Genomic DNA, 16,240 nt, shown 5'->3' with positions numbered 1-16,240 from the left:
TAAATTATATTTAATAACAGACCAGCAGAAAATATAATTAGACATGGGGTATGAGATGAATTTTCAAATAGCTTATAAAGTGTAGTTAATCACTGCCTCCACCACTTTTTCTCTGCTTTTTAGATCAAATATTGATCTCTGTTCAGCTTTAACTATATCAAGCCAAAAACAAACAACACTCCCCCCCACCCCCCCCACCAAGTAGTGCCTGTATTTTATCCCAATTCTCCCCAAAGCATCTTGATAGGTTATTTGACAGACTGACAATAGTTTATTTCATGTTCCAAAAAACCCAAATTCCTACTTAGCCTTTTAGCATTATTTTAACCACTTGCCTTTCTGAAGGGAATGACATTTGTGTGCTCTGGCAGAGAAACATGGAAAATTGCATCAGTGAGCGCTGAACAGCTCCATTTACCTCAGAGCTTTACACCACAGCCTACAGTCTCCTGTGCTCAAAAGGATATTTTGACACCTCCTCAGCCCGTGTTTTTTGTGACCTTTTATCACCAAAGCAGAATGAAACTGAGCTCCACACACTTTGTTTGGAGGCACACTTTGTATTCAGAAAGGCTGGTGGTTTACAATGCACGATTCCATCTGGGGCTCATTAAGAATAATTTCCCCCTGTTTACACTTTTGAGATTAGCTAAGAACTTTGAGGCTGTCACTCCATTTCCAGTTTTCATACACTTAAAAAGGAAGGATAAACACAGGGGTGACAGGAAATTTGGAACCAAGTTGTGGTAAAATCCTAGAGAAAGAGACAAGTTTGGCACGTAACGGTTGTGATGTTGAGAGTAATTCTGCCTGGAGAGAGCCAAGACTGCAATTTTCTATCCCTGCATGGCATGGAGCCTGCAGGGTAGCAAGGCTCATTTATCCAGCTCTCCTTGTACTCAGCATTTCTGCCAGGCACATGAAAAAATAACTTTTCTTCACTAATAACAGGCACCTCATCTCCCACTGCACATGACTGGGGAGCTCCCCACTCCAAGAGCTGATACAGCTTCAAAACCCGCTCTCCACATTAGACCAGAACGTGGGCATTTTTTTCCTCAACACAGTTTTTTTGTGATGCTTTTGGACGTGGTTATTACTTTTTAACAACAGCACTACTTATTAGGAGACACCAAAAACTCCAGTAGCAAAGCCACCCGTGGTATTGTGCCACATTAAGTGTCAAATGAGAGTTCTGGAGGGTTGAGTGAAGTGCTGCTGCTTCTTTCAATAAGGAAGTACCGCACTCTTTTAACCAAAATTGCTTAAAAGATTATTTTCTTTTAGTTTCCTAAAAAAAGTAAGTCAAAAATATGGCTCATCATGTGATTGTTCCTCCAGCAGGGGATACTATTTGAAATGTTACTTCATAGGCTTGTGACCAATTCCATTGCATTATCTCAGTCTCAGAACACCATCAGAGCTTGGTAAAATCTTTGCAGTACTCCTGCTTTAATTATCAGAGATTGCATAAATAAAGCCTCTATCATTTTAGTTAATTAATATATAAAGCAAACCTGTCAGGCTCTTACAGATCATTTATGAAGATACTATTTTTATTTGGACTTAAACAACAACTGCAGATCTTGACCAGAAAGAACTTCATTAAAAATAAATAAATAAATGGGAAAAAAACCCTGTTTCACCTGAAGCCTGAATGGCTGGAGAGAGACATAGATATCTACCTGGAATTAAAAGGGGATCACACCATAGCACATTTATTTGTATTTTATCGGTCCACCCACTCTGTTACCATAAACATCAAATCACAATTTCTCCCATGGAAGCATTACCCTCCAATTTTTCCTAAGCACTGAAATATGAAGAACAGGTGTTTGGATTTAATTTCAGATGAGAAATGCAGCTTTTTGGCAAGAAACAGTTTAGCAAACGGAGCAAACGATGGAGATTTGTTCCTGTGTTTACTTCCAGCAATATGACACTCACAAGTCTCATTAATAAACACTAACTCAAAAATGGAGATGGAAGTGATCAGATTAACACAGATCCTGGCTCAGGTCAGAACAGGGATGAGACCCTTCAGAGTATTCTCAGCTCTCTGACACACAGAGAAAAACTTCCTTGGCCTTGAAGGGATTCTTTTCAAATGAAAATGAACGAGTCAGAGCAATGCTAAATACTTTGTAACATGAAATGCTCAAGATTTAAGACTTGATTTTTGTGTCCTCTAAACCCACAGGAAACAAAGGTTTGACTTCACTGCTTTGTTCAGATCTGTCCTGCTCAAAGGGTGTTTTCTGAAGGTTCTCTGCATCAGCCAGAGGCTGAGCTTGGACACGTTGGACACTGCACAATAGGGACAAACAATATGCTCAACTTATCACTGGTAATTCTTAAAACTAGAAGGACATATCATGCATTGTGGCTGAAAAATCATCAGGATTAAGATTGTCAGTGTACTACAGCTGAATAACCAGTGGCATAGCTCCTACACAATTACACAGAGAGAACAAAACCGAAAAAAACCAACTCATAAAAACAAAACAAGGAGAAAAAAGGCCCCAAAATGAAAAGCAAAAAGCACAGAACAATAGTCTATTTAACTTAACCTCTTGAACTTTATCATTAAGCTTGCTGTTCCATTGTTGCTGCTGCTTTAACTTGCTTGCTTTCCTTCTGGAGCTTACCAACAACGCTCAAGAAGTCAAACATCCTTCAGAGAGTGAAAATACAAAGATAAGGGATAATAATAAAAAAGAAATAAAGAGCATGGGTAAGCAAACGTAGATTGTATGGGGAGCCAGGCACCATTCCCAGCTCTTCCACTCAGCTACCATGTAATTAAAGGCAAATCTTTTCACTGCTCTAAACAATTCAGTTCTCTGTCTGCTGAATCCTTATAATTATAATTTTTTGGCAGCCCAAAGAATAATATTTGTATATCCTCATACATACATACATGTATATATATACACACACACTGCATGGCACTGAAGGGCTTCATTTAAAAGCTATAAAAATAATAATCATCATCATCACATGTTGTAGTTTAAATAATAAAATAGGAAATAGCCTTAGCAGATTTTTTAGAGTGCTAGCAAATGAAAGATTAAAAAAAAAAAAATCAGAACCACCCATTTTAGACCTAAATTCTCACCAAAACCACTGGAAGCAAAACCTCTCAGAACCAAACCACACAAAATGGATCCACATGTGTTCAAGTTAGATCTATTTGTCAACATACTTCAACTACCACAATAAATACTGCTAACAGACATCCATGGATTTTATTCCATAAACACGCTGATGAGCTTAAAGCAATCAAATTGAACTCCCACAGGAAATTCATAAAGACAAAGAACACCTAACTGTCAGGGAAGGAACACTTCTGAGACCACAGGTATTTAATTTAATTAAATTTCAGCCCAGATCCTTGAGGAGAAGCTGCTTAAAATCCTCCAAGGACAAGCACAAGAACTAAGATTGACAAGAGGACACGAGGCAGGGGGATAAATGAGTTTTTGTGGTAGTATTTTATGGCCCCACTGTTTTCCTCTCAGGGATTAAATCTTCCCCCTCAGGTGAATGTACTTTTATCTCTCTGCCATTCTGCACCTTTCTTCTCTTCCAGACTCTTTCAGGAACCACCTCACCTTGCAGGGATAGTTCATAACAAAACTATGGGCTCGCCTGTTTTCAGCATCTCTTCCAGGGACCAAAGAGGAGCTTGTATGTCTGAAACATTTAATTTTTCCAGGTTTGCTGACACATCTAACAGATGTGTTACAATGTCGATCTCAGGTAAGTTCTTCCATCACCAGGGTTATTCCCAAACAACTTTAGTTGGTTGGAGACTTTTTTTTTTTAATGGTATGACCCAGGTTTTTTAGAGCTCAGTTTTCATCTACACCCCTTCCCTTTTGTTCCTTAATAATAGCTAGAGGATTTTCAGAGGCTGTTAAACAAAGGGATGGCTCCTGGGCTACAGATCACCTGCACCACTCACCTTTCCACCCTCATCAAATCTTCCCACATGGAAAAACCATTCTCGAGAGCAGAACCAGGTTGGCATGATCACAGTGGGCCCATGGGAGGTGAACACCTAGGAGAGAGGTAAAAAAATCCAGTCAGTTAACAAAATGTCAAACCCAGCAGATGCTGAGGAACAAAGCAGACCTTACACATTCACCTGAAATTATGCCTATGCATGACCTTCAGCATTTTCAGGCACTGAGAAGAGCAAGGAAATTTAGCAGGTGCTTGGTGTTGGAAATGGAGTGCATAGCAGAATCTCCCAGGTGCCACAGCCCAAAAAGTGAGTCTGGTTCCTCCCTTATATTCCATGACCTTCTCTTCTCTCCCAAGCTGCAACACGTGCAGAGTACTTAGAACATTTTTCCAAATTTAGAGCATTTTGCTGGAGTTGGCACTTTATCGACAATGGTGATGTTGATATGGAAGTGAAGTAATTGAGAAGAAACATGGGAAGTTCAAGTCCTTAAATTGAACCCTACAAATGCTGAGCATTGATTTTTTTTTTTCCATTTTATATTCCTTACACATATATTAAGTATGAACTTCACTGATCTATTATTTCTGCCAAAGACACTTAAATCCTAATCAAGCTTGGACAAGTAAAATGCAATTTGTTTTAAACATTACCTGAGTACTGTGGATTTGCTACCCAGGGGTACCTACGATAAAAGGTTGTTGGAAAGGAAGAGCTTTAAGCAGAGAAAAGGGAGTAACTCTTAAGTTCATCTCTTCATTTGTGACAGCCAAGAACTCTACAAATGGGTCTTTGAAGCTTAAACAAACTTGTTGTAAATACAACTGTGAAATAAGCCAGGTGGATTACAGGAGGTACACCGGTTCGTTCTTTTAGCACAGGATGAAGTATCCAGGCAAGGAGGAGACTGAACTTGTCAAACACAACGTGCACACTGAAGGCAGGAGCTTGTGCCTGCTTCCAGCAGCGACACAGAAACTACAGAGCACACCCTGGCTCATGGAGGTGGAACAAACCAACTTCACAAGTCCTGTCAGCCAAATGACAACGCTGACCCTGTAAACTGACAATTTCATAGCAGGTTACTGTGGTAATCTTGATATTCCGGTAAATCTGAAGTTCTTAAAACTAAGAGCATGGGCATACATTTCTCACATGTATCTCAGCATCTACATTTTAAAGGTGCTCCCCTTGCCTGAGGGAGCTCCACAAACTCTTAAGGCTGGCAACTTCCATTTCCACAGATAAATATGGATTTAAAACCAAATAAAGGCACTTAAATCAATTGTCCAAATTAATTTAATTAGAACTCTAACCAAAATTTGACAGATGACCTACTCCCACTTTTCTTACAGGCATCAGCCCAAACACACACATCCACTCCAGGGTGAAGCGCACAGCATGCCAGCTCCAGGGGAACCATGACAGAACTTCTCTGTCCCCAAAGGCATCCTAGGGTGACTCATTTTCATCCAAACACTCCAGTTCTAGGCACTCATGCTTAGTCAGAACCATCCTATCACCTAATGTGTCTTAGCACATCAGCAGGCTGCCCAGAGCTGAAATACTCTAGTTCAGAGGTGTTAAATGTAAAAATCTCTCCCCAAGCATCAGATGGGAGCTGAAAGAGTCAAAACAATCCCAGAAAAGCAGAGCAGCCACGATTACTCAGTACATGGTTATTAGCTCCACATTAATTACAAGGGCAATTGAGTATGGCCCAACCGAACAATGAGCAAACAGTAATCCCAAAAGAAAACAGCAGGAAGGAGAAAAGCCAGGCCAGAGGGCATTGCACTCAATCTCATTTCTGAAAGAACCAAAAACTTCAAAAGAGAGTCCTGAGCCTATTGGTACTTGTGAAATGTGTCTGGAGAGGGCAGAATGCCATTTCCTCAGAGCTCTCAGGTCCCTCAGAGAACAGAAATGCACTTCACCTTGGGGATGGAGCTCCATGCAATTAGCTGCGCTCACCTGCCAAGAGCATCCCTCCCAACCACCCCAGACAACGTGTGCTGCACTGACGTGGGTACTGCAGTGAAACCAGATTGAACAGATTGGAAAAAATTGAGAGGAAACATCCAAAAGGTGCTTATGCTAACACAGATGATGAGATGATGATTTTACAGCACAGCATCACACACTGCACACACCGATGTCTCTTCTAAATCCAGCAGTGTTCTATGGCTCACTGTCCATCTCAGGAGAGATACCAGAGGAGAATCACATGGGCAAATCAGAGACTGATGATGTCTCAGATGATTTCAGAATCTTACCCTTCAAGAAAATCTTTAAATCTGCACAGCACAGCAGCTGAGAGTCAATGAATTAGCAAATAAACTTTTTCTATATGAATACTTCCAGTATCCACTTCCAAACTAACTTTAGGAAATTTATTTGTGCTGCTGTCACAAAGGACAAATTCTCACTGCCTCGTCCCTTGCTATGTAAGAATAAGTTTTGTGAAGCTGAAATTCTCTTTTTTGTTGTTGTTAGCTTAGTCTTCAGCTGAATCTCCTGATCCAACAAGCCATAAATCAGCAGTGCCACCCCAGAGGAGGACGTAGGAAAACAGGAGCACCAAGCAGAGAGAACAAACCCCTTCTTTCCAGCAGGAGTAGAGATAATCCAGAAATAATCTTTAACCTGATAAAACTGCTAGAAATCTACATTTACACCACGTTTACATTAATTGTAGAGCTCTCCCACTCATCCTGCCTCTGGCTACACGCCCCAGTCCCAGCTCTGGCACTCGCCTGACCCAGGATGGCTCAGAGCACTACCTCAGTAAAAAGCCATTCTTTTCCTTGTTTTTAGGGTTAGTTTTCTACAGCCTTAGTTCTCTGAATCAGTTCACTGTGAGGTCAGAGTAGCAATACCACTGACACACTGGAGAGGGAAGGAAAAGCTCTGGAGAGGAAAACAAGCCCTCCCTTTTTGGTCACTGCCCACAGTTAATGAGTCCAGCTGTAACATAAAACTGCATCCTCTGAATACCCACTCTGATGGGAGGAGCAGTGGCCAGGAAAAACACTAACTCCTAACAACTGTTCTGAAACACTGAGGCATCTGCCAAACTTCTGAAAACCACCTTCCAGAGCTTTTGAAATTTTATCTTCAAGAGGGAAAAAAAATAAATTAACTCAACCTTCCGCACTTTGGAAATTCTATATTTCACCTTGGTTTCATCTGATGGGAAAGTTTCCTCTGTATTTCTTTTTTGTCTGTTCTTGTCATAAACTGTTGCCAAGGTGTTAAAAAATGGTCAAATTGCCTTATTCTGTGATAAAAACTGCAACTTCTCACTTTGTGAGACTGACACTCCAGATTTTATCTATGAATCTTTTAGACTGCATGGACTGGAATAAGAGAAACAAAGAGGACGTGCTAGTCTTCACTTGAAAATCAATCAAAAGCAGAATTTGAATGATGGTGCCATGAACTACGTTTCGTTTTCTTGGAAATTTTCTCCAACTGTGCTTAACAAATGTCTTGTGTCACATTGGAATACCAGTGGGTTTCCAGACCTCCTTGAGAAATTAATTCAGTTATTCTGAGAGCAGGTTGGACCCCTGAACCTTTCACACACAGCTGGATTGAACGATTAATGCTTATTCATAATACTTGTCATTAACTACAGTACACTGTATGCTGTAAAAGCCATCTAAATATATTAATATTTCATGTTAAAAATCAGAAGGTGAAGGTATAAATCTGCTCAGGTTTAGAATTCCTGAAGAACAATGTTGTCATAACCTAACTGGGATCCATCTCCAGATGATGGGCACAAATTCCTATTTCAGCATCTTATTTACTAAATTATTTTGAACTTTTATAACTATCTGGGTTTATTCCAAGGATCAAGTAGCAAGTAATTGGAACTGGTTTGTTCTTGTTCACTGTTTGGCTATCGAGTTACATCCAACTGTTACACAGATTCTCTGAAAATAAATCTAAAGAATACAAAGAGTTGATAAAGTGACTTTCATTGTTGCGTTTCAAAGCTGTCAACAGCACATGGAACTCTGATTCCCACTGATGCTCACTGCAGACCGTGTCAGCATTTAGTGCAAAATTTCAGTTCCAATACAGGGAAAGGCATTTGTGTGTTTACAGTAACCTCTCAAGGAAAGTTCTCCTTCCTGAAGCAGCAAATCAAAGTCCAACAGCAGCGTGACAAAAGCAGACATGCAGATGGTGAAACAACCTTATCACACCAGATATCACTGTGCCATGCAGGACACCCAGGGGAAACCAGGCAGTCCACAAAAGCAACAGATTTAATCACAGGCCCAGAGTGCTTTCCAAAACAACGAGCTATTTCCCCAAAAGTCACCACACATTTAATTCTACTTATGCTAAAGCATTTTTCAAAGTTATATCCACACAAATCAAGGATTAGACACAATCTCCTTCACTGAGATGAATGAAGCTTTCTGATATCCATGGGCACACATTGACACGTTAGAAGGTGAAAAAGAAAAGAAAACAAATCCCATGGGGAGGGCCACAGTGACTCTGTGAGCTGGAGGCGGACCATGGACTGAAGGGCATCATTCCTCGCCTTGAAGCAATGATGGGTTAAGATACCTGTGCATTAATTCAGCAATGAATGTACCAGGTTTACATCCAGAATCGTGTGTGTTAGTGTGAGAGAAGAGGTACAGAGGGTAGGGAAGAGGAAAAAAAACAACCTCCTCCTACTTCAAAAAAGTATAGGGCAAAGAAGATTTTTCAAAAGAAAAGAACTGCAAGGAGCTTTGTTAGCTTATAGGAAGCTAAACAGCCAGTTGGGTATGGATTCCATGCAGTCAGTTTATATTGTACTGAACTGCTGCACCCTTTCCTAGGCATGTACAAGTACCTGCCTGTGTCACCTCACCACTGCAAGCTTCGGGAGCAGCTGAAAATCCATCTCCAAAGAAGCTGGAATCCAGCACAGCAAAAAGTAGATTATTGAAATAAACCATACCTTGCCTCTCTGTGCAGAAAACCTGGCGTACACACAGTAATTCTGGTGCAGGAATGACTGAAAAATCAGTGTACACAATCCCAAACTCTACTAAGCAACAAAACTAATCAAAAAGAGTAAGAGAGTCCTGAGAACTGCTAATGCCAGGGAGAGCAGAGAGCATTCAGCACCTCTGAGAAGGTATTCCTGCTCCTGGAAAATTTAAGACCTAGGGCTCCCTGTGATTTCCTCTGGATTTGAAGCCTGAACGAAGGCTGGAATGTCTCACAGTTTGCAGGAAACACAGAGCAGAGGCAGTGAGAGGAGCTGTGAGATGCTTTCTCCTAATGCAAAGGGCGCAGTAACGGGAGAAAGCTGGGGGAGAACAGCTGAATTTGGCTGAAGTGCTGTCACAATCTCCCTGGTTCCTCACAGTTTATTGCACTTTAGTGCTTTTCACCATGCCAGTCGCTTTCAGAAAAATACAGCAGTCCTCTTTACAGCTAATTCATTACATGATATCAAAATATCAAATTTTTACAAACAGTATTCCCTACGTTAAATAAAATTTTCGTTCCACATCTCTGCAGCGAAACCACCACGTGGAATGAAAAACAGGGCATCCCCTCCTCCTGACATCTCTGGCTACAGCAGAGCCCCCTAAAGAATGAAATGCTGGGTAAACACTGCATACAGCAGGCTGTTCTTTACCTATGTTATTGGATTTTCTTAAAATTTCCTGCTGGAAGCAAAACTGTTTACAAACTTGCTACAAGTAAATATATTAACTTTGGGTTTCTAGTCCAATTCCTATGGATTGAATTGGCTTTGGCTTTGCTTTTTGTGAGCCAGCTCCTGCCAGCCCCTTTGTGTGGGATAATTGAGGGCCCACCATACTGCTGAATATCTCTGTTGTGTAGCTGAATGCCCAAGAGCAAGCACCATTCTTCGGGACATTTTTAGAGTTTTTCCCTATTAATGACGATGAATTAACCTACTGCTGAAGCCAAAATAATAGCTGCATGCAAAGGAAGCAGCCTTTATGATTTTAGCATGTCTTACAGCCTTTTTTTTTTTTTTTTTTTTGGGTCTGTGAGCTCCTAAAAGTGGTCTTTGCAAAAGGTTTCTCTAATTATTGGAGATTTTCCAGTATTTAAAGAGTCAAGTATTTACAATGGAAGAATGACTCCATCCAGTAAAATAAAGCTTTCTGCACCAAGAGGTTGTCTTCTTGGCTTGCTGTTTATGCTGAGGTTTTACTACAAAAGAATGAAAACAATCTGCTTAAAGTCATATTGGCAGGCCCTAAATTGTGATCAGAACAAACAAGAAATCTGCTAAGAAACGACACTGACCAATGCTGATGTAAAATAAGTTAAAAAAAATTTATCTTTCCATTTGACTGTCTTTCCATTTGACTCGTGGACGTTCAGAATTTTTACAAGATGAAAACTGAATTGGTCTTTCATATTTGTGACTTATTAGACAGCATTTAACAGATGACAATATAGACAACAGAAGTATCTCCCTACATGACGTGTAGCTAAAAAATAAAGCTATTCTGGTCTTAAAGTGCATAATTAACAAACTTCCCTAAAATGTGCTAGCAAAGAGGAAAACAAATTCCCATAAAATGCAGCACACTAAACTTTTCTACATACCAGCTCCCAGAACTAAAGTTCAGCTGAAACGTGAGCAAACCTCCTGGCAAATCTCAGCTTCAGCAGATTTTAAAATGCAGGTATTTGGAGAGAGAAACATGAAATACTTCTGAGTGTTCAGGATTATCAGAGAGGGTAACAAATCCTTCATACTAATGCTCACTGATTCTCTTTTTCAAATAAAAGCTCGTGCTATAAAAGTTTTATGCAGCTTGGAAGTGGGGGGCACATGACCCTCAGTTAAATGAAAGAAATGCAAGCACCTTATAAACAAGCATCAAACTGTAGGGAAGGAGATTGCTTTTGAATTTGAGAAGTTCAGCTGTGTGCTAACGTACATGCAAAAGACCCACAGGAGAAATATTAAATATTCATGCAAACTCGCTGTATTTATTCCAATACAAATTATATTTCTTGGGTGGAATTCCCCCCCACCCCCCCTATAGATTTTTACTCTTTAGAGAAGGCAAAAAAAAGAAAACTTAGATCAGATCTTAAAGTACAGATCCTGATTATCTGATTAACAGCTGCGACAGTAGAATGTTTTCTTTAGGAAATCAAAGCAAACTTTACCCTAAATCTCCCCCTCATGTCTTCCATCATATCACAAGTCTTTGGGGAGTATCAAAGCACCAAATGCATTCCAGTGCCTTGAGAGTGTTTGATTTGAGTTCTGTAACCCTTCAAAACCGTGAATGGGAGAACAAGGAAAAGACAGAAAATAAAAATGTATTTTAGAAAAAAAAAATGTCACTGCTAGTGCAGAAACTGCAACAGCAGATTTTACAAGGGGAAAATTTCAGATCTCAGGGTCTTGGCCTTCTCCACACAGTCTCTAATCTTCTATCCCCACAATCACTTTCCCACAATGAAATAGATACGTACTGAGAGTCAAAAAAAAAAAAAAAACAACAAAACCACCCCATCACCTCAGCAACAGTTATTACACAGACCTACATTTTTGATAATGAAAGGGACCCAGTATATGTCCAGAACCCAGTGGTCTCTTACAAGAGTTTATTTTTCAACAGTGCAAAAGACAGAGCTGGAAAGACCTCAACCAACCCTGAGCATTTGCAGAGGTAGAAATTAAGTGCCCATCAATTTGTAAGAGTCTGAGACAAACCAGAGCTGAGAGCACTACAAAGCTTTCCCCTCTCTGCATTCCCCTCTTTCAGCCTCCCTAATAATTTGTTGATGGCTTTATATGTGGGATTTGATTTTGTAGGTTCTTCCCTTGCTTCCCAGCCAGAATCATGACCAACATTTCATTAATTTGTGACTGACTGTAACCTCCAGACTCCCACAGCTTGAAGTCACACTGCACCTCTGAGTCTGGGCCCTGGGTGTGCATCACTCCTGACATCCAGGAGTAAAAAAATTCTGCCTGAACCTGGCATTTCCCATCCCTGCTTTGGAGTTACTGCTCAGTCATTTCATCGAGCCAGCACGTTAAAATATTTTGAAAGAATTCAGTGATAAGAAGGAAGGTAATAAACAGCTTCAGATCTTCCAAGCAGAGGCTGGTGTGAGTTATCAGGACAGCCACACTGCACTAGGACAACACAAAATCAGCAATAATGAGGATTAGGGTCCAGGTTCACCCCAAGCTGGAAATAAAAAACAAGCAGAATTTCTGCAATGGAGCAGCTGAACCCCTGCAAGGTCTCTGGCAGCATCTCCAATGAACACAGAGGAGCTCCAGAGGGATTCTAAATTCACTGCTTCGGGTGGGCACCTTTGCAGGGCCTGCCTGAGCCCCATGGAGCTGTACATTCCTCCAATCAGACTATTATAATTATCCTCAAACCAATGGAATTACTTTCTCCACTAAGATTAAATTGATTTTTTAAGAAATCATCTCTAAAAAGTGGTTTTAGTACACACTGTGAAACAGATACTATGCAAAATGCTGCTAAAATGTCCAAAGAATTAAGAGGACTCCAGTTGCGCTACACATGTGAAAAAGATTTTTTACATTCTTTTTTAATATTATCTTCTTGTCCTGTTCTGAAGAAATATTCACACCAAAATGACAGTAGATATTTACTGTATGGCCCTCAGCATCTACCATCAATAAATTAAAGGGTCTTGCTATAACATCAAAGAAAAGGTATAAAAAACTATCTAAAGGAAACCAACTGACTCAGAGAAGAAAATGTTGATTTTCCATTTGCCAAGAAGCTGAAAATCAGTGGAGGAAGCAGATGCTACAGTTGTATTTAATGTAATTTAAAATTTGAAAGCAGAACAGCAGTTTTGGCTATGCTGAAACATGGTTGTAGCACCAGCTGGGAAGGATCTACTAAGCAGATCTTGTGATTTATATCTTTGAGAGCTCCATGGGTCACTCAACGTAAACACCCTTGTTTGTCTCACACATCCTGCTAAAAATGATTAAGATTTAAATGAGGTTTCAGGTCTCTGAACTACAAATTCTGAGAAAAGGTAGTGTAACACAAAAAAAGCACAATAACAACGTAGCTTAGAAATACTGCGGTTAAAAATACTTAATAATAATTATTTCCCTGTCATTCCTTCACAGAATTTAGATAAAAGCTTAGATAATTTCCCCCAAATTCCCCAGAATTAGAAACAAGAACTTTGTGTGCGCTACTTGTTTATCACGGTGACAAACAACAACAGCTTTGAAACTCAAGTGCAACGGCAGCACAACAAAAGATCAAAAAGAGTAAAATCAGATTTCCCCATAGGGCTTTACCCAACTTAGCTTTGTATAATTAAAGTCAGTGTATCAACAAAACTTATTCCTATTTCTTATAAAATATTTACTATAACCTCTTTCTGGAAATGGGGATTTCTGCCCTTATCAAAACTGCACAACTTCAGAAGCTGATCCTGCATTAAAACAAATCACAGAACCTGAAGGATCTGTGTATACCAATAATGAAGTCCAAGCTGCAAAATCATCAAAATCTGAGAAATAATCTCTTAAACTGATTCAGGAAACCATTCCATCAGCAGTATGTATGTAGGCAAGCTGCAAATGTTTAAATATTTAGCCAGGCTGGGACATTTATGAACAGCAATTTTTCACACATGCACATATGTTATTCTGCCCCAGAAAAAATATTTTGATATTGGAAGGAGAAAAAAGCAGGTTTTTTAAGGAAAAAATGGATGAAAAATGATAAGCCTCTTGAAAAACAGGCTAATTCATCTAAAAAAGATATATATTTATGTTGTGATGGCTACTCACATCATAGCCACTTCTTCTAATTTGAATTCAGGAGAAGAGCAGCAAGCTGTGATCTCCCAAAAATTGGATGAAGCATTTTAGCCACATGGCCAAATTCATGATAATAAACATCATCTTCCCCCCTCAAAAACAAAAAACCAAACCAAACCAACACAAAAAAACCCAAAAAACCCAAAAAACCCCCCAAAAAACAAAACAAAAAAACCCAACAACACCCCAACCCCAAACAAACAAACAAAACCCCCAAACAAACAACAACGAAAAAAGCCCCCACAAAAAAACCCCACCAAACTTCAAATATTGCCAAAAGATGATAAAACTAAAGAGGTATAATACCTTCAGGACTTGTAAATTCAACTAACACTGTGAGAAGTGACACCCACGGGGCCTTTGAAAGCGTGTGTCAGTGTAGGGATGGACCCTGAGGAATCAGCCACAGAGGAGGAATTCCAACTCTCTGGTCTCAAACCTCCAAACTCAGCAACACCATTCCTAAATAGAAAAAATATTGGCTGGCAAATCTCTCTTGTTAATGCAAATGAAGAGGAGACATCGCCAATTTAAAGCTCGTGGGATATGAGAAGTTGTTGTGCTCAGCCAAAATTTCAATTTGTTTTTCTACTTCATTGAAATATGAGAAAATTCTAGGAAGACGTAAAGAACGTGGTGCCCTGTGTTATTGCTGCTTTTTGTACTGTACAAGTGCCATGGGGCTGAGAGAAGAAAATACCCTCCAGACTGAGCAAAAGCTCCCTTTGATATCAGACCTGCCAGCACCAGAGGAACCGAGGGAAGAACACTTCCAAAATCCATGCTCTGGGTGCTTCCCTGCACCAGGTGTGCCAAGATCTCAGCGCTGCAGCAAGTGTGACACTTCGAACACTTTCATGTGAATTGGGCTGATTAGAATAACCCTCCACTTCCAAGGGGAACTTCTCACATGTTTCATACCGTGCCACGATACTGTGTTTTCACCAACTGCCGCTTAGGAAAGACATAAACCAGGTTCATATACGGTGTCTGCAAAATGTAAAGTTAATAAATGTTTCCAAGCAGCTGGACAGTGTTTTAATTCAATGGAAGATGTTTCTGTTTCCACTTATATCGGTGAAAGTCTGGAGTACCTTCGCGGAGTTCAGTGGAATTGCTGCAGCCAGTGCAGAACTGGATGGGGTGTTTGTACTGCTGATCCACCCTAGACCTCTGCTGTACCTACAAGATGCCCTGCAGGCAGGCAGAGGGCTCTGGGAGGGGAGGAGGAACATTAGCTCAGGTCTGGTGTGTCCTAAGCCACATCAAGGAGTCAGCAATGTTAATTTATCTGGGATAAAACTCAAACATACCCAGAACAGGAACATTGCTGCTGCAATGGCCTGTCCAAACCCCAAGTTACCTGCACATCAAGGCCATACCTGAACGTTTTTAAGGAAGTAAAAATATTTTAAAGCACAGCTGCAATTAAAAACCTCCTTTTTTTTTTTTATACACACTGAGCGAAGCAGAATAAATACACTGCTTCAGCTGGAACAGACCTACAATGATCCTCCACTGCCTGAGCACTTCAGAGCTGGTCAAGTTAAAATATGGTTTTAGGGGCATTGTCCAAATGTCCCTTCAACACTGACAGACTCAGAGGATCAACCACCACTTTGGGAAGCCTGGTCAAAAAATAACAGACACTTCTATTTTATCATCACCAAAAGATGACTGGACAAGTTTTACTCAGCCTCATCGTATTACTTCGGATATTTCTGTGACAGGCTGGGCTTATTCTCAATTTCCAACTTGTAAAGCTTCCAACTTCCAAGCTTTCAGCCCGGATACATTTCTGCACATCCTTTCCCTGTTAATTCCACTGGGCCCCAGTGGATATCCCACCCCACTCCTGATCTTCCCTGAGTGCCTGCTCCCACACTGAGACCATGGATGAGACAGCACTGGGCAGCAGTTTGCCTCTCCTGTCACTCACAGCCAAATATCCGAGACTTTCCTCCAGGTAACACAAAACAAACCAGACGTCCTTTGAAGAAAAAGGAAAGGAATATAACAAGATCTTCAAGAAAACAAAAAAGAATAAAAGGGAAAAAAAAAGGCGAAGACGTGAAACTTCCTCTGCTGTCACAGCTGTTCTGGGCTTGGAATTCTGTTTAAATATTGTTCAGTCTAACAGTCAAACATTCAGAAGAATGTACAGCGTTTGCTGGGCAACAACCACCGTCCCTGGACTCTCTCATTTCTGCTGCACCATGAGACCTCTCACCTCTTCACACAACTCCAAGTAAATAAATGAAAGGAAACTTTTAAGATCAATGTCATGATCTAAGTATTTCTGGCAGCAGTACGCTGGAATACCAGCTGGAATACCATGGAATTAGTTAACAAAATTCTAGTTAAAAACATTTGTTCCTTAAAGAGTTAGTTTATCTTTGGGGCTACAC

General features: G+C 40.3%; 1 protein-coding gene across 6 annotated transcripts in view; it reads right to left on the bottom strand.

The window, feature by feature from the left end:
• Positions 1–16,240, bottom strand: part of B3GNTL1 (UDP-GlcNAc:betaGal beta-1,3-N-acetylglucosaminyltransferase like 1) — a 103,987-nt gene that overhangs the window by 26,631 nt on the left and 61,116 nt on the right. For all 6 annotated transcript variants that reach the window (XM_040081445.2, XM_040081441.2, XM_040081444.2 and 3 more), the window contains exon 7: positions 3,968–4,063. In XM_040081445.2, the coding sequence (XP_039937379.1) occupies positions 3,968–4,063 (96 nt within the window). The remainder of the gene's footprint in view (positions 1–3,967; positions 4,064–16,240) is intronic.

Source organism: Hirundo rustica, chromosome 18, assembly GCF_015227805.2.
Source record: "Hirundo rustica isolate bHirRus1 chromosome 18, bHirRus1.pri.v3, whole genome shotgun sequence".
NCBI lineage: Eukaryota > Metazoa > Chordata > Aves > Passeriformes > Hirundinidae > Hirundo > Hirundo rustica.
Note: the sequence above shows the minus strand (reverse complement) of the source record. Positions and strands in the feature narration are given on the sequence as shown.